The sequence below is a fragment of the Anser cygnoides genome, unplaced genomic scaffold (genome assembly GCF_040182565.1).
Source record: "Anser cygnoides isolate HZ-2024a breed goose unplaced genomic scaffold, Taihu_goose_T2T_genome scaffold_52_1, whole genome shotgun sequence".
Lineage (NCBI taxonomy): Eukaryota > Metazoa > Chordata > Aves > Anseriformes > Anatidae > Anser > Anser cygnoides.
In genome coordinates, this window is record NW_027103075.1 from 89,956 (window position 1) to 108,616 (window position 18,661).

At 59.2% G+C, this 18,661-nt stretch overlaps 2 protein-coding genes across 2 annotated transcripts in view; both read right to left on the minus strand.

The window, feature by feature from the left end:
- LOC136789498 (protein NDRG2-like) overlaps window positions 1-5,902 on the minus strand; it is a 28,617-nt gene extending 22,715 nt beyond the window's left edge. The window contains exon 1 of the mRNA XM_066989537.1: window positions 3,965-5,902. Within this exon, the coding sequence (XP_066845638.1) occupies window positions 3,965-3,967 (3 nt within the window). The 5' untranslated portion in view covers window positions 3,968-5,902. The remainder of the gene's footprint in view (window positions 1-3,964) is intronic.
- LOC136789497 (purine nucleoside phosphorylase-like) lies at window positions 3,277-18,589 on the minus strand. The gene is made up of 6 exons (XM_066989536.1): window positions 18,453-18,589; window positions 14,792-14,955; window positions 13,115-13,218; window positions 11,356-11,531; window positions 9,318-9,499; window positions 3,277-6,347 (listed from the first exon to the last, which is right to left on the minus strand). Exons 1-6 carry the CDS (start codon window positions 18,461-18,463, stop codon window positions 6,121-6,123), a joined length of 864 nt encoding a protein of 287 aa, XP_066845637.1. The 5' UTR covers window positions 18,464-18,589; the 3' UTR covers window positions 3,277-6,120.
- Between the last annotated feature and the right edge of the window lie 72 nt (window positions 18,590-18,661).

An 18,661-nucleotide genomic window follows, 5' to 3' on the forward strand; every position in this document is an offset into this window, starting at 1 on the left:
GTTCCCCTATAGGACACCTGTGCCCATATAGGACCCCATGACCCTATAGGACCCACACAGCCCTATAGGACCCCCGTGCCCCTATAGGACCCCCCCGTGCCCCTATAGGAACCCCCCCATTCCCCTATAGGTCCCCATGACCCTATAGGACCCCCCCATGCCCCTATAGGACCCCCCCCATTCCCCTATAGGACCCTGTGACCCTATAGGACCCACACAGCCCTATAGGACCCCTGTGCCCCTATAGGACCCCCCCCTGCCCCTATAGGTCCCCCCCCGCCCCTATAGGACCCCGTGACCCTATAGGACCCCCCCGTGACCCTATAGGACCCCCCCCCCGCCCCTATAGGACCCCCCCGTGACCCTATAGGACCCCGTGACCCTATAGGACCCCCCCGTGCCCCTATAGGACCCCATGACCCTATAGGACTCCCCCCATGCCCCTATAGGACCCCCCCCCGCCCCTATAGGACCCCATGACCCTATAGAACTCCCCCCATGCCCCTATAGGACCCCCCCATGCCCCTATAGGACCCCCCCGTGACCCTATAGGACCCCCCCCGTGCCCCTATAGGACCCCCCCGTGACCCTATAGGACCCCATGACCCTATAGAACTCCCCCCATGCCCCTATAGGATCCCCCCATGCCCCTATAGGACCCCCCCGTGCCCCTATAGGACCCCCCCCATTCCCCTATAGGACCCCCCCCGCCCCTATAGGACCCCATGACCCTATAGAACTCCCCCCATGCCCCTATAGGACCCCCCCATGCCCCTATAGGACCCCCCCCCGCCCCTATAGGACCCCATGACCCTATAGAACTCCCCCCATGCCCCTATAGGACCCCCCCGTGCCCCTATAGGACCCCCCCATGCCCCTACAGGACCCCCCCGTGACCCTATAGGACCCCCCCGTGCCCCTATAGCCCCTCCCCCCCCCCGTCCCCAACCCCCCCAGGAGGGCCCCGGCGGGAGGGGGGAGGGGCGGGGCTATAATTAGCCCCGAGCACGTGACCGCCTCCCGCCCCTCCCCCCACGCCAATTAACGCTGTCGTTAACGAGCCGCGCCCCGGCCCCCGCCCGCCCCCGCCCGTAGCCCCGCCCCCTCGTCACCGCCCACGGCCTCATTTGCATACGGGCACTTCCGCCGCGCCCTTCAATAATTAACGACTCCTAATTAATTCCTTGTTTACTCCTAATTAATTAATTGCTCCTAAGTAATTACCCCCAATTAATTAACCGGGGGGGGGGGGGGTCTCAGACCTAATTAACTATTCGCGCGTAACCGGCCGCTCGTGGGTAATTAATTAGGGAGGGGGGGAGGGGCGGTAATTAATTAATTAGGCACACGGCGTTAATTGTGGGCGAGGGGGTGATTAGGGGAGGGGTGATTAATGCCCGAGGTTAATGAGGGGGTGGTCCCACGGGGGGTGGTCCTGGGGGGCAACACGGGACGGACACGGGATTAACACGGGATTAACACCGGATTGGCACGGGATTAGCACGGGATTAACATGGGATTAGCACGGGATTGGCACGGGATTAACATGGGATTGGCACGGGATTAACATGGGATTGGCACGGGATTAGCACGGGGTGGAATCTGGTTTAACATGGGACTGACACGGGATTAAATCTGGATTAACATGGGATTGACACGGGGTGGAATCTGGATTGACACAGGATTGAATCTGGATTGACACGGGATTAACATGGGATTGACATGGGATTGGCACGGGATTAGCACAGGTGGAATCTGGATTAACATGGGACTGACACAGGATTAAATCTGGATTAACGTGGGATTGACAGGGGGTAGAATCTGGGTTAACATTGGGAGTGACATGGGATTAAATCTGGATTGACATGGGATTGACACGGGATTGACATGCTGTGGAATCCGGATTGACATGGGATTGAATCTGGATTAACATGGGATTGACACGGGATTAAATCTGGAATGACATGGGATTGACATGCTGTGAAATCCGGATTGACATGGGATGGAATCTGGATTCACACGGGATTGACACGGGATTGACATGCTGTGGAATCCGGATTGACATGGAATTGAATCTGGATTAACATGGGATTGACATGGGATTGAGAGGGGGTGGAATCTGGATTGACACGGGATTGACACGGGATTGACAAGGGATTGACATGGGATTGACTCAGGGTGGAATCTGGATTGACATGGGATTAACAAAGGATTGACACGGGACTGAATCTGGATTAACAAGGGGTTGGCATAAAATTGAATCTGGATTGACATGCGATTGACATGGGATTGGCATAGGATTGCATCTGGATTAACATGGGATTGATATGGGGTGCAATCTGGATTGACATGGGATTAACAAGGGATTGACACAATATTGAATCTGGATTGATACAGGATTGACACGGGACTGACACAGGATTGACATGGGATTCAATCTGAATTAACACAGGGTTGGCATGGGGTGGAATCCGGATTAACATGGGATTGACATGCGGATTGAATCTGGATTAATATGGGATTGGCATGGGATTGAACCGGGATTGAATCTGGATTGAAACAGGATTGACACGGGATTGACACAGGGTGGAATCTGGATTAGCATGGGATTGACACGGGATGGACACGGGGTGGAATCTGGATTAACACAGGATTGACATGGGACTGAATCTGGATTAACATGAGATTGACACAAAATTGAATCTGGATTGACATGCAATTGACATGGGATTGATTTGGGATTGAATCTGGATTAACATGGGATTGACACTGGATTGAATCTGGATTAACAGGGGATTGATATGGGATTGGCACAGGATTGAATCTGGATTAACAGGGGATTGACACTGGATTGACATGGGATTGACATGGGACTGACACGGGATTCAATCTGAATTAACACGGGACTGACACAGGGTGGAATTGGGATTAACATGGGATTGACACGGGGTAGAAACAGGATCGACGTGGGACTGAATCTGGATTAACACAGGATTGACACGGGGTGGAATCTGGATTAACATGGGATTGACACAGGGTGGAATCTGGATTGACATGCGATGGAATCTGAATTAACATGGGATTGACCCAGGGTAGAATCTGGATTAACATGGGATTAACAAGGGATTGACATAGGGTGGAATCTGGATTAACACGGGATTGGCACGGGATTGACACGGGATTGACAGGGTGTGGAATCTGGATTGATACGGGATTGACACGGGATTGAATCTGGATTAACACGGGATTGGCACGGGATTGACACGGGACAGAAACTGGGGACAAAGTGCGCTTTACATGGGATTAACACGGATTAACACAGGCAAAACTGTTTAAACATGGGATTTACATGGGAACAACACGGGATTTACACGGATTAACACGGGTAGGGTTGGAAAAACATGGGATAAAGACGGGATTAACACGGGAATGACAGGGGATTAACACGGGATTAACACGGGATTGACACGGGACCAACACGGCACCAGGGGAGGTCCCAACATGTAACGAACATGCTACAAACATGCGATCGCCACGGGACGGGGGAGGGCGGGGGATTAACACGGGTTAACACGCCAACGACACGCGACAGTCCCAGGGCCAACGCGGGATTAACACGGGGTCAGGGCAGGCAGGCGGCAACGAACACGGGACTGACACGCAACCCACACGCGGCCGACATGCGATCGGCACGGGATTAGCGCGGGATTAAGGCAGGCAGATGCGAATCGACACGGGATTAACATGCACGTGGCGACAGGCCACCGGCACGGGATTACCACGGGATTAACACGGGCCAGGGGCAGGCCCGGCGGCGACTCGGCACGGGCCGACACGCTAACGACATGTGTCCGTCCTCCCAGCATGCAGTGGCAGCGGGGCCGTGTCCTTAGCGTGTCGCGGGGCCCTGAGCGTGTTGTCCGTGTCCTTAGCGTGTTGCTGTCCCGCAGCGGGTTGCCCTTACCATGTGCTCGTCCTTAGCGTGTTCTCCTTGGCGTGTCGTAATCCCACGTGGGTTCTCCTTAGCGTGTCGTAATCCTTAGTGTGTCCTTAGCGTGTTGTAATCCCACACACAGCAGCCTTAGCGCATTCTCCTCGGCGTGTCGTAATCCCACGCGGGTTCTTCTTGGCGTGGTGCAATCCTTAGCATGTCCTTAGCGTGTTGTAATCCCACACGCGACAGCCTTAGCGTGTTCTCCTTGGCGTGTCGTAATCCCACGCGGGTTCTCCTTGGCGTGGCGCAATCCTTAGCGTGTCCTTAGCGTGTTGTAATCCCACACGCGACAGCCTTAGCGCGTTCTCCTCGGCGTGTTGTAATCCCACACGTGCTCTCCTTAGCATGTTGTAATCCTTAGCATGTCCTTAGCATGTCCTTAGCATGTTGTAATCCTTAGCGTGTTCTCCTTAGCGTGTCGTAATCCCACGCGTGTTGCAATCCACATCACGCCGTCCTTAGCGTGTCCTTAGCGTGTTGGCATTGCCGTTGGCATGCCAGCGCCCTTAGCGTGTTCTTACGCGTGTTGTTGCCACCCGTGGCGTGTCCTGCCCGTGTCACCACCCCCCTTAGCGTGTCCTACCCATGTTCTGGTCACCCTCGGCGTGTCCCACACGTGTTGTCACCCTTAGCGTGTCCTACCCATGTCATAACCGTTCGCGTGTCCTACACGTCGCCCCCCCTTCCCATGTCATGGTCACCCTTAGCGTGTCCTACCCATGTCGCCACCCCCCTTAGCGTGTCCTCCCCATGTCGCCACGTGTCTCCAGCCCCTTAGCGTGTCCTACCCGTGTCACCACCTTTCTCATGTCCTATAGATGTTCTGGTCACCCTTAGCGTGTCCTACCCATGTTTTAAACCCCCTTAGCATGTCCTACCCATGTCACCACCCCCCTTAGCGTGTCCTACCCATGTTATAACCCCCCTTAACGTGTCCTACCCATGTTAATAGTCACCCTTAGCATGTCCTACACATGTCGCCACGTGTCGCCACCCCGTTAGCGTGTCCTACCCATGTTAATAGTCACCCTTAGCGTGTCCTCCCCGTGTCACCACCCTTCTCATGTCCTATACATGTTATGGTCACCCTTAGCGTGTCCTACCCATGTCACCACCCCCCTTAGCATGTCCTCCCCATGTTGACACGTGTCTCCACCCCCTTAGTGTGTCCTCCCCATGTCGCCACCCCCTTAGCATGTCCTACCCGTGTTACACCCCCCCTTAGCATGTCCTACGCATGTCACCACCCCCCTTAGCGTGTCCTCCCCATGTCATCACGTGTCGCCACCCCCTTAGCGTGTCCTACCCATGTCACCACCCCCTTAGCATGTCCTACCCATGTCGCCACGTGTCGCCACCCCCTTAGCGTGTCCTACCCATGTTATCCCAGCCCTTAGCGTGTCCTACCCATGTCACCACACCCTTAGCATGTCCCACACATGTCGCCACGTGTCGCCACCCCCTTAGCGTGTCCTACCCATGTTAATAGTCACCCTTAGCGTGTCCTCCCCGTGTCACCACCCTTCTTATGTCCTATAGATGTTCTGGTCACCCTTAGCATGTCCTACCCATGTTATAAACCCCCTTAGCATGTCCTACCCATGTCACCACCCCCCTTAGCGTGTCCTCCCCATGTTATAACCCCCCTTAAAGTGTCCTACCCATGTTAATAGTCACCCTTAGCATGTCCTACACATGTCGCCATGTGTCGCCACCCCGTTAGCGTGTCCTACCCATGTTAATAGTCACCCTTAGCGTGTCCTCCCCGTGTCACCACCTTTCTCATGTCCTATACATGTTCTGGTCACCCTTAGCGTGTCCTACCCATGTTATCCCAGCCCTTAGCGTGTCCTAACCATGTTACAACCCCCCTTAGCATGTCCTACCCGTGTCACCACCCCCCTTAGCATGTCCCACCCATGTCGCCACGTGTCGCCACCCCCTTAGCGTGTCCCACCCATGTCGCCACATGTCGCCACCCCCCTTAGCATGTCCTCCCCATGTCGCCACGTGTCGCCACCCCCTTCGTGTGTCCTACCCATGTTATCCCAGCCCTTAGCGTGTCCTAACCGTGCCGCCACCCCCCTTAGCGTGTCCGTGTCCCCCCCCAACCCCCGTCCCCCGTCTCACGCGTGCCCGGCGTCCAGGCGCGGCGCCAGGCGTGCCAGCAGCTCCCGCAGGTGCCGGGCGCCGGCGCTGGCGGCCTCCAGCACCTCCTGGTGCCCGGCGGGGGGCTCGGGGGCCGGGCCCCCGTCCTCGGGGGGCAGCGGGGCCGCGTTGGTGATCAGCGACAGCCCCAGCACCCGCAGCCCGCAGTGACGCGCCGCCACCGCCTCCGACACCGTGCTCATGCCTAAAAGGGGCGGGAACACGCGAAGGACACGCTAAGGACATGCTAAGACCCCGCTGAGACCCTGGCCGCCCCCCTCCGACACCCCCGACCCCCTTCTTCTGGGGTTTCCCTACTCTTATCTTATCAATTTTTACCGTTTTTTATCAATATTTGGGTGTTGGGAGGGGTTATTGTGGTCGACACGCGTGTGCTTGGCGTGTTCTTGGCGTGATCGCCGTCCTGCATGGGGTTAGGGAGGGGTCTGGGGGAGATGGGGCGGGTTTTGGGGTGGTTTATGGGGATTTAGGGGGTTGTGTTGAAATATTGGGATCCTAGTGTGTTCCTAGCGTGTGCTTAGCATGTTATCAGCGTGTCTTAGCGTGTTATTAGGGTGTTTTAGTGTGTTATTAGCATGTATCCGCATGTTATTAGGGTGTTTTAGCGTGTTTTTAGCATGTCTTAGTGTGTTATTAGGGTGTTTTCAGCGTGTTTGGGTCTTGTTTTGGGTTATAGGGTCTTGCTCATGCCTAAAGGGGGCGGGGACACACTAAGGACACGCTAAGCACATGCTAAGACCCCGCCGAGACCCCGGCCGCCCCCCTCCTACACCCCCAGCCCCCCTCTTTTGGGGTTTCCCTACTCTTACGTTATCAATTTTTACCATTTTTTGTCGATATTTGGGTGTTGGGAGGGCTTATTGTGGTCGACACGCATGTGTTTGGCGTGTTCTTGGCGTGAGCGCTGTCCTACCTGGGTTAGGGAGGGGTCCGGCGGGGATAGAGGGGTTTTTGGGGTGGTTTATGGGGATTTAGGGGGTTGCGTTGAAATATTGTGGTCCTAGCGTGTTCCTAGCATGTTCCTAGCATGTGCTTAGCATGTTATTAGCATGTCTTAGCGTGTTATTAGGGTGTTTTAGTGTTTTTAGCATGTCTTAGCATGTTATTACAGTGTTTTCAGCGTGTTTGGGTCTTGTTTTGGGTTATAGGGTCTTGCTCATGCCTAAAGGGGGCGGGGACACGCTAAGGACACGCTAAGAACACGCTAAGACCCCGCCAAGACCCTGGCCGCCCCCCTCCTACACCCCTAGCTCCCCTCTTTTGGGGTTTTCCTCCTCTTTTGTTGCCAATTTTTATCATTTTTTATCGGTATTTGGGTCTTGGGAGGGATAAATGTGGTCGACACGCGTGTGCTTGGCGTGTTCTTGGCGTGAGCGCCGTCCTACCTGGGTTAGGGAGGGGTCCGGCGGGGATAGAGGGGTTTTTGGGGTGGTTTATGGGGATTTAGGGTGTTGCGTTGAAATATTGTGGTCCTAGCGTGTTCCTAGCATGTTCCTAGCATGTGCTTAGCATGTTATTAGTGTGTCTTAGCATGTTATTAGGGTGTTTTAGTGTGTTTTTAGCATGTCTTAGCGTGTTATTAGGGTGTTTTCAGCGTGTTTGGGTCTTGTTTTGGGTTATAGGGTCTTGCTCATGCCTAAAGGGGGCGGGGACACACTAAGGACACGCTAAGCACATGCTAAGACCCCGCCGAGACCCCGGCCGCCCCCCTCCTACACCCCCAGCCCCCCTCTTTTGGGGTTTCCCTACTCTTATCTTATCAATTTTTACCGTTTTTAATCAATATTTGGGTGTTGGGAGGGGTTATTGTGGTCGACACGCGTGTGCTTGGCGTGTTCTTGGCGTGATCGCCGTCCTGCATGGGGTTAGGGAGGGGTCTGGGGGAGATGGGGCGGGTTTTGGGGTGGTTTATGGGGATTTAGGGGGTTGTGTTGAAATATTGGGTCCTGGTGTGTTCCTAGCGTGTTCCTAGCATGTGCTTAGCGTGTTCTTGGCGTGTTCTTGGCATGTCATTGGGCTTTTTTGGGCTCATTTAACGCGGGGGTGGTTTTGGGGTGGTCCTGGGGGGTTCAGGGTTTTCCGGGGCGGTTTTGGGGCGGTTTGGGGTGTTCCTGGGTGGGTTTTTGGGGTGTTTCTGGGTGGTTTTGGGGGCGGTCCTACACGGTTTTGGGGTATTTCTGAGTGGTTTGGGGTATTTCCGTAGGGTTTTGGGGTATTCTACACGGTTTTGGGGTATTTGTATGGTTTTGGGGTGGTCCTACAGGGTTTTGGGCTATTTCTGTGGGGTTTTGGGGTGGTCCTATATGGTTTTGGGGTCTTCCCGTGTAGTTTGGGGTTATTTCTGCGGGGTTTTGGGGCGTTCCTACATGGTTTGGGGCTAATTCCATGCAGTTTGGGGCTACTTGTGGGGTTTGGGGCTACTTCCATGGGGTTTGGGCTATTTCTGTGGGGTTTGGGGCTATTTCCGTGGGGTTTTGGGTTACTTCCATGGGGTTTTGGGGCTACTTCCGTGGGGTTTTGGGCTACTTCCGTGGGGTTTTGGGCTACTTCCGTGGGGTTTGGGGCTATTTCCGTGGGTTTTGGGGCTACTTTCATGGGGTTTGGGGCTATTTCCGTGGGGTTTTGGGCTATTTCTCTGGGGTTTGGGGCTACTTCCGTGGGGTTTGGGGTTATTTCTATAGGGTTTTGGGGTGGTCCTATATGGTTTTGGGGTATTTCTTGGGGGTTTGGGGCTACTTCCATGGGGTTGGGGCTACTTCCGTGGGGTTTGGGGCTACTTCCGTGGGGTTTGGGGCTATTCCTCTGTAGTTTTGGGTTATTTCTATAGGGTTTTGGGGTGGTCCTGTAGGGTTTTGGGGTATTTCCGTGGGGTTTGGGGCTACTTTCATGGGGTTTTGGGCTACTTCCGTGGGGTTTGGGGGCGTTCCTACATGGTTTTGGGCTATTTCCACGTAGTTTGGGGCTATTTGTGGGGTTCTGGGCTATTTCTGTGGGGTTTGGGGCTACTTTCATGGGTTTTGGGCTACTTCCATGGGTTTGGGGCTATTTCTGTGGGGTTTTGGGCTAATTCCATGGGTTTTGGGGCTACTTTCATGGGGTTTTGGGCTACTTCCGTGGGGTTTTGGGCAATTCCCCACCCCCCCGCCGGACTCACCGACGGCGTCGGCGCCGGCGCGCTGCAGGAAGCGGCACTCGGCCACGGTCTCGTAGCTGGGGCCGCCCACCCCGGCGTAGACGCCCTCGCGCGCCCGCAGCTCCGGGGGGGCCATGGCCAGCGCCAGGCGCCGCAGCTCCGGGTCGTAGGCGTCCAGCATGGTCGGGAAGCGGGGGCCGAAGCTGGGGGGGGTTTTTGGGGGGAAAAAACGAGGAGAAACGGGGTCACCGACGGGGCGGGAGGCTCCGGAGGCGTTGGGGAGGTTGGGGTGGGCTTGGGGGCTTCAAAGGGTGGTGGCCATCTCAAGCAGCTTCACGGAGGTTGAGGTGGGGTTGGGTTGTCTGCATCGTGGTGGACATCTCAACCAGCTTCATGGAGGTTGTGGGGTCGTTGGGTTGTCTACATCGTGGGGGACACCTCGACCAGGTCATGGTGGCCTTGGGGCTTCCAAACCGTGGGGGACACCTCGACCAAGATCAGGGCCATCTTGGTGGCCTTGGGTTGTCTAAATTATGGTGGACACCTCCACCAAGACCATGAACATCATGGTGGACACCTCAACCAACTTCATGGAGGTTGTGGGGTCGTTGGGTCTTCTAAACCATGGTGGACACCTCTACCAACGTCACGGAGGTTGTGGGGTCGTTGGGTTGTCTACACGATGGGGGACACCTCGACCACGTCTTGGTGGCCCTGGGGCTTCCAAACCATGGTGGAGACCTCGACCAGCATCAGGGCCATCGTGGTGGCCTTGGGTTGTCTAAACCATGGTGGACACCTCGGTCGTCATCGTGGACATCTGGGTGTCCTTCTGTCTCCTGTCCCTTGAGGGACACCAAAGTCCCCCCCTGGTGGCCACTGAGGTCCTCATAATGGCCACCAAGGTCCCCATGGTGGTCCCAAAGATGGCCACCAAGGTCCCCAAGGTGGTCCCAAAGATGGCCACCGAGACGGACGCCAAGATGGACACCACGAAGGCCACCAAGGTCCCCAAGACGGCCCCAGTGGTGGCCACCAAGGTCCCCAAGATGGCCACCAGGGTCCCCAAGATGGCCCCAATGGTGGCCACCAAGATGGACACCAAGATGGACACCACGAAGGCCACCAAGGTCCCCAAGATGGCCACCAAGACCCCCCCAAGATGGCCTCCAAGCCCCCCAAGATGGCCCCAATGGTGGCCCCCAAGGTCCCCAAGATGGTCCCAATGGTGGCCACCAAGACGGACGCCAAGATGGACACCATGAAAGCCACCAAGGTCCCCATGCTGGCTTCAAGGTGGCCACCAAGGTCCCCAAGATGGCCACCAAGGCCCCCATAGTGGTCCGAATGGTGGCCACCACGGTCCCCAAGATGGCAGCCAAGACCCCCAAGATGGCCCCAATGGTGGCCCCCAAGGTCCCCGAGATGGTTCCTAGTGTGGCCACCAGGACGGACACCAAGATGGACACCACGAAGGCCACCAAGGTCCTCAAGATGGCCACCAAGCCCCCTAAGACGGCCCCCAGTGGTGGCCACTAAGGTCCCCAAGATGGCCCCCAAGACCCCCAAGATGGCCACCAAGGTCCCCAAGATGGTCCCAATGGTGGCCACCAAGACGGACGCCAAGATGGACACCACGAAGGCCCCCAAGGTCTCCAAGATGGCCACCAAGGCCCCTAAGATGGCCACCAAGGCCCCCAAGGTGGTCCCAATGGTGGCCACTGAGACGGACACCAAGATGGACACCACGAAGACCACCAAGGTCCTCAAGATGGCCACCAAGCCCCCTAAGATGGCCACCAAGACCCCCAATGTGGCCCCAATGGTGGCCACCAAGGTCCCCAAGATGGCCATCAGGGTCCCCAAGATGGTCCCAATGGTGGCCACCAAGACGGACACCAAGATGGACACCACAAAGGCCACCAAGGTCCCCAAGATGGCCACCAAGACCCCTAAGATGGCCCCCAAGCCCCCCAGGACGGCCCCCAAGCCCCCCAGGATGGCCCCAGTGGTGGCCCCCAAGCCCCCCAAGGTGGCCCCCAAGGCAGCCCCCGCTCACCGCTCATCGTTGGGCCCGACGAGGGGCCCGCGGCCGGCCAGGCCGGGCAGGTCGATGTGGTCCTTGATGACCATGAGGTCCCCGGGGCCCAGCGCGGGGCTGAGGCTGCCGGCGGCGTTGGTCAGCACCAGCGTGTGGACGCCCAGCAGGCGCAGGGCGCGCACCGGCAGCACCACCTGGGGACGCGGGGCCAGGGCGTCGGGGCGGAGAACTTTGGGGCTGGGGGACTCGGGGCGGGGAACGGCGAGGGTGGAGGACGTGGGGTGGAGGAACAGCGGGGTGAGGAACATCGGGGTTGAGGAACTTGGGGTGAAGGACATGGGGGTGAGGAACAGCGGGGTGAAGGATATGGGGGTGAGGAACATGGGATTGAAGAACTTTGGGGTGAGGAACATCGGGGTGAGGAACATTTGGGGTTGAGGAACATTGGGGTGAGGAAATTCAAGGCTGAGGAACTTGGGGTGAAGGATGTGGGGGTGAGGAACATCAAGGTTGAGGAACTTGGGGTGAAGATCATTGGGGTGAGGAACATTGGGGTGAAGAACATCAAGGCTGAGGAACTTGGGGTGAAGGACATCAGGGTGAGGAACATCAAGGTTGAGGAACTTGGGGTGAAGGACATCAGGGTGAGGAACATCAAGGCTGAGGAACTTGGGGTGAAGGACATCAGGGTGAGGAACATCAAGGCTGAGGAACTTGGGGTGAAGGACATCAGGGTGAGGAACATCAAGGTTGAGGAACTTGGGGTGAAGGACACTGGGGTGAGGAACATCGGGGTGAAGGATGTGGGGGTGAGGAACATCAGGGTGAGGAACATCAAGGTTGAAGGACATCGGGGTGACGGACATGGGGTTGAGGAACATTTGGGGTGAGGAACATTTGGGGTTGAGGAACATTTGGGGTTGAGGAACTTGGGGTGAAGGACATGGGGGTGAGGAACATTGGGGCTGAGGAACATCAGGGTGAGGAACTTTGGGGTGAGGAACATCAAGGCTGAGGAATTTGGGGTGAAGAACATTGGGGTGAGGAACATCAGGGGTGAAGGATATGGGGGTGAAGAACATTTGGGGTGAGGAACATCAAGGTTGAAGAACTTTGGGGTGAGGAACATCAAGGCTGAGGAACTTGGGGTGAAGGATATGGGGGTGAGGAACATTCGGGTGAGGAACATGGGATTGAAGAACTTTGGGGTGAGGAACATCAGGGTTGAAGGACATTGGGGTTGAGGAACTTGGGGTGAAGAACATTGGGGTGAGGAACATCAAGGTTGAAGAACTTTGGGTGAAGAACTTTGGGGTGAGGAACATGGGGGGTTGAGGAACATCAAGGTTGAAGGACATCGGGGTTGAAGAACTTTGGGGTGAGGAACACCAAGGTTGAGGAACTTGGGGTGAAGGATGTTGGGGTGAGGAACATCAAGGTTGAAGGACACTGGGTTGAGGAACATTGGGGTTGAGGAACATCGGGGTGAGGAACTTGGGGTTGGGGGACATCGGGGTGGGGGCCGTGGGGCACCCGATGGGGCAGGGCTGGACCCGGGGGACCCCCAGGAGCACCCGCGGGACCCCCCCCGAGACCCCCCTGGCGCCGTCGGCCCCACTGACCGCGGACGGGACCCGAAGCCCAGGACCCGGCCCCACGGAGACCCCCAGCCCCATAGCGCCCCATAGCGCCCTCCCCACCCCATAGCGCCCCCCTCCAGCCCCATAGCGCCCCCCCCCAGCCCCATAGCGCCCCATAACCCCGCCGTGGGGCGCACCTGGGGGGCGCTGTACCCCTCGTAGAGGTGGAAGCGTCCCTGCAGCACCGCGCACGGCGCCGCCCCCAGGCGCCCCAGCACCAGGCGCCCCGCGTGCCCCGACACTGCCCGGGGGGGGGGGGGGGGGGACGCGCCCCGTCAGTGGGGCCCGCCCCCCAAATACCCCCCCAAATACCCCCCCCCAAAGACCCCCCCCAAAGACCCCCCCCAAAGACCCCCCCCAAATTGGGATATCCCATCCCAATCCGGGATCCATCCCAATGCGCCCCAAAAAGCCCCAAATCCCCCCCCAAGTTCCCCTTGAAACCGCCCCAACCCCCCCAAGTTCCCCTAAATCCCCCCCAAATCCCCCCCAACCCCTCCAAATCCCCCCCAAATTTTCCTAAATCCCCCGTAAACCCCCCCAAATCCCCCCCAAATCCCCTCGAAACCCCCCCAAACCCACCCCCAAATACCCACCAAATCCCCCCAAACCCCCCTCAGATCTCCCTAAATCCCCCCAACCCCCCCCAAATCCCCCCCAAATCCCCCTCAACCCCCCCCCAATTCCCCTAAATCCCCTTGAAAACCCCCAAATCCCCCATAAATCCCCCCCAAAACCCCCCCGAACCCCCCTAAATCCCCCTAAACCCCCCAAATCCCCTAATAACCCCCCCAATACCCCCCCAATACCCCCCATAAATCCCCCCAAACTCCCCATAAATGCCCCCCAAATCCCCTCCAAACCCCCCCAAACCCCCCAAATCCCCTCCAACCCCCCCATAAATCCCCCATATATCCCCCCCAAGCCCCCCAACCCCCCCCCAAACACCCCCAAATCCCCTCCAAAGCCCCCAAACCCCCCCCAAATCCCCCAACCCCCTCCAAACCCCCCCAACCCCCCCAAATCCCCCCCAACCCCCCCCAAATCCCCTCCAACCCCCCCCAAATCCCCCCAGAAATACCCCCAACCCCCCCAAATACCCCCAAATTCCCCCTAAATCCCCCCAAACCCCCCATAAATCCCCCCCAAATCCCCCCCAAATCCCCTCAAATCCCCCCCAAACCTCCCCCAACCCCCCCAAAACCCCCCAATCCTCCTAAATCCCCTCCAAACCCCCCCAAATCCCCCCCAAACCCACTCTAAGCCCCCCAAACCCCCTCCAAAATCCCCAAACCCCCTTGGAACCCCCCAAAACCCCCCCAATACCCCCCAAATCCCCCCCAATACCCCCCAAATCCCCTCCAACCCCCCCAATACCCCCCCAACCCCCCATAAATCCCCCCAAATCCCCTCCAAACCCCCCCAAATCCCCCATAAATCCCCCCAACCCCCCCTAAACCCCCCCAAATCCCCTCCAAACCCCCCTAAACCCCCTATAAATCCCCTCCAAACCCCCCCAAACCCTTCTAAACCTCCCTCAAATTCCCCCAAACGCCCCCAAATCCCCTTGAAACCCCCCCAAAGGCCCCCAAATCGCCCCCAAATCCCCCCCAAATCCCCTCCAACCCCCCCAATCCCCCCAAATCCCCTTGAAACCCCCCCAACCCCCCCCAAACCCCCCCAAACCCCCTTGAAACCCCCCCCAACCCCCCCAAATCCCCCATAAATCCCCCATAAATCCCCCCAAATCCCCATAAATCCCCCTAAATCCCCCAAATCCCCCCCCAACCCCCCCGTGCCCCCCCCCGACCGACCGGTGCTGCGGGGGAAGTGGGGGATGTCGCCGTAGTCGATGGCCAGCGGCGCCTCCAGCTCCTGGGCCAGGGCCCCCAGCCCCGAGCCGCAGACCAGGGCCACCCGCGGGGGCTCGGCCGCTCGCCCCGACACCCAGGCGGCCGCCTCGGCGCACGCCTCGTAGCTGGGGGGGGGGACACGGGGCGACAAATCAGGGGGGGCGGCACCCCAAGGGGCGCGGGGTGGGCTATGGGGTCGGCCAAGGGCCCTGGGGTGGGCTATGGGGTCGACCAAGATCTATAGGGTGGGCATTGGGGGCACCCAAGGGCCATGGGGTGGGCTATGGGGTCGACCAAGATCTATGGGGTGAGCACTGGGGGCACCCAAGGGATGTGGGGTGGGCTATGGGGTCAACCAAGACCCATAGGATGACCAATGGGGTCAACCAAGATCTATAGGGTGACGTTTAGGGGCACCCAAGGGATGTGGGGTGGGCTATGGGGTCAACCAAGATCTATAGGGTGACGTTTAGGGGCACCCAACAGCCATAGGATGGACTATGGGGTCAACCACGACCCATAGGGTGACCAATGGGGTCGACCAACACCCATAGGGTGACGTTTAGGGGCACCCAAGGGCCATGGGGTGGGCTATGGGGTCAACCACGATCTATGGGGTGAGCAATGGGGGCACCCAAGGGCCATGGGGTGGCACTTAGGGGCACCCAAAACCCATAGGATGACCATTCGGGTCAACCACGATCTATGGGGTGAGCATTGGGGGCACCCAAGGGCCATGGGGTGGGCTACGGGGTCAACCAAGATCTATAGGGTGGGCATTGGGGGCACCCAAGACCCATAGGGTGACGTTTAGGGGCACCCAAGACCCGTAGGATGACCAATGGGGTCAACCAAGATCTATAGGGTGGGCACTGGGGGCACCCAAGGGCCATGGGGTGACACTTAGGGGCACCCAAGGGCCATAGGATGGACTATGGGGTCAACCACGATCTATGGGGTGACCATTGGGGTCAACCGAGACCCATAGGGTGACGTTTAGGGGCACCCAAGACCCGTAGGATGACCAATGGGGTCAACCAAGATCTATAGGGTGGGCATTGGGGGCACCCAAGACCCATAGGGTGACGTTTAGGGGCACCCAAGACCCGTAGGATGACCAATGGGGTCAACCAAGATCTATAGGGTGGGCATTGGGGGCACCCAAGGGCCATGGGGTGCCACTTAGGGGCACCTAAGGGCCATAGGATGACCAATGGGGTCAACCAAGATCTATAGGGTGATGTTTCGGGGCACCCAACAGCCATAGGATGGACTATGGGGTCAACCACGGCCCATGGGGTGGGCTATGGGGTCAGCCAAGATCTATAGGGTGGGCATTGGGGGCACCCAAGGGCCATGGGGTGGGCTATGGGGTCAACCAAGATCTATGGGGTGGGCAGTGGGGGCACCCAAGGGGCATAGGGTGACGTTTAGGGGCACCCAAGGGCCATGGGGTGGGCTATGGGGTCAGCCAAGACCCATGGGATGACCAATGGGGTCAACCACGATCTATGGGGTGAGCATTGGGGGCACCCAAGGGCCATGGGGTGGCACTTAGGGGCACCCAAGACCCATAGGATGACCATTGGGGTCAACCAAGACCCATAGGGTGACGTTTAGGGGCACCCAAGGGCCATGGGGTGGGCTATGGGGTTGACCAAGACCCATAGGATGACCAATGGGGTCAACCACAATCTATGGGGTGAGCATTGGGGGCACCCAAGGGCCATAGGGTGACCAATGGGGTCAACCACGATCTATGGGGTGAGCATTGGGGGCACCCAAGAGCCATAGAAGGGACTATGGGGTCAACCAAGATCTATGGGGTGACCATTGGGGGCACCCAAGGGCCATAGGGTGGGCTATGGGGTCAGCCAAGACCCATGGGATGACCAATGGGCTCAACCAAGATCTATAGGGTGAGCATTGGGGTCAACCAAGGGCCATGGGGTGGCACTTAGGGGCACTCAAGGGCCATAGGATGGACTATGGGGTCAACCACGATCTATGGGGTGACCATTGGGGTCAACCGAGACCCATAGGGTGACATTTAGGGGCACCCAAGACCCGTAGGATGACCAATGGGGTCAACCAAGATCTATAGGGTGGGCATTGGGGGCACCCAAGGGCCATGGGGTGGCACTTAGGGGCACCTAAGGGACATAGGATGACCAATGGGGTCAACCAAGATCTATAGGGTGACCACTGGGGGCACCCAAGGGCCATGGGGTGCCACTTAGGGGCACCCAAGGGCCATAGGATGAACTATGGGGTCAACCAAGATCTATAGGGTGACGTTTAGGGGCACCCAAGGGATGTGGGGTGGGTTATGGGGTCGACCAAGATCTATAGGGTGGGCAATGGGGTCAACCAAGACCCGTGGGGTGACGTTTAGGGGCACCCAAGGGCCATGGGGTGGGCTATGGGGTCGACCAAGCCCCAGCGGACCCCCCAGCCCCATAGCGGGCCCCGTAGATACACCCGGGCCCCACAGCGGGCCCCATAGAGACCCCCAGGCCCCATAGCGACCACCCCAGCCCCACAGCTTGCCCCATAGGGTCACCCCAGCCCCATAGCGGGCCCCATAGGGTCAGCCTGGGCCCCATAGCGACCCCCCAGCCCCATAGCGGGCCCTATAGGGACCCCTGAGCCCCATAGCGACCCCCCAGCCCCACAGCCTGCCCCATAGGGTCACCCCAGCCCCATAGCAGGCCCCATAGGGTCAGCCTGGGCCCCATAGCGACCCCCCAGCCCCATAGCCTGCTCCTATAGGGACCCCTGAGCCCCATAGAGGCCCCCCCCCAGCCCCACAGCCTGCCCCATAGCGACCTCCCAGCCCCATAGCGGGCCCCATAGGGTCACCCTGGGCCCCATAGCGACCCCCCCAGCCCCATAGCGGGCCCTATAGGGACCCCTGAGCCCCATAGCGACCCCCAGCCCCACAGCCTGCCCCATAGCGACCTCCCAGCCCCATAGCGGGCCCCATAGAGCCCCCAGCCCCATAGGGTGCCCCATAGAGACCCTTGGGCCCCATAGGGTGCCCCATAGAGCCCCCCAGCCCCATAGGGTGCCCCATAGAGACCTCCCAGCCCCATAGCGGGCCCCATAGCAGCCCCCCACGTGACCCCGCCCCCACGTGGCCCCGCCCCCTCTCTCCCACGTGACCCCGCCCCTCTCTCCCACGTGACCCCAACGGACTTCGCCTCCCTCCCCCCCCCCCCCCTTTTCCGGGCTGGGAGGGGGCGAGCCGGAAGCGGGGGGAGGGGGCCGCGTCCCCGCGCGCTGATTGGCTGCCGAGGGGGCGGGACAGCGCGGCGGCGCGCTCCCATTGGCCGAGCCCCCAAAGGCCGCCGGGGGTGGGGGGGGGGAGCCGGGAAGCGGCTGAAGAGCTCCGAGAGAGGCCGGGGGCTCGGGGGGGCCTTAATTACCCGTAATTAGCCCTCATTAGCATCTCATTTGCGTAACGAGGGAGGTGGGAGGGGAAAACCGCGGGCCGGAACCAAAGGCGCGGGGGCGCGGGGCCGCCCGGAAGCCCCCGGGGGACACCGGCGGTGCCCCCCCCCCCATAGGGCCCCCACCCCCCCCACCGGGGGCGCTCTGCGCATGCGCGCCGCGCGCTCACCTGCCCTCCATAGCAACCGGCTGACTGCGCTCCCCCCCCCCCCGCCGGCGCTGCCCTTATAAGGGCGCTGACGTCACAGCGGGGGGGGGGGCCCCGCCCGGCGGCGGCCGGGGCCAATGGGAGGGCGAGGCGGGCGGCGTCGCCATGGAGACGGGGAGGGGAGGGGGCCCGTGGGGGGAGCGGGCCAATGGGAGGGGAGGGGCGGGGCT

What these genes read in the sequence shown, in the direction of transcription:
- LOC136789497 (XM_066989536.1), bottom strand. An exon ending in AGGGGTACAGCGCCCCCCAG is followed by an intron (nt 11,532 to 13,114) that starts GTGCGCCCCACG and finishes CCGCGTCCCCAG; the next exon opens with GTGGTGCTGCCGGTGCGCGC. An exon ending in GTCGGGCCCAACGATGAGCG is followed by an intron (nt 9,500 to 11,355) that starts GTGAGCGGGGGC and finishes AACCCCCCCCAG; the next exon opens with CTTCGGCCCCCGCTTCCCGA.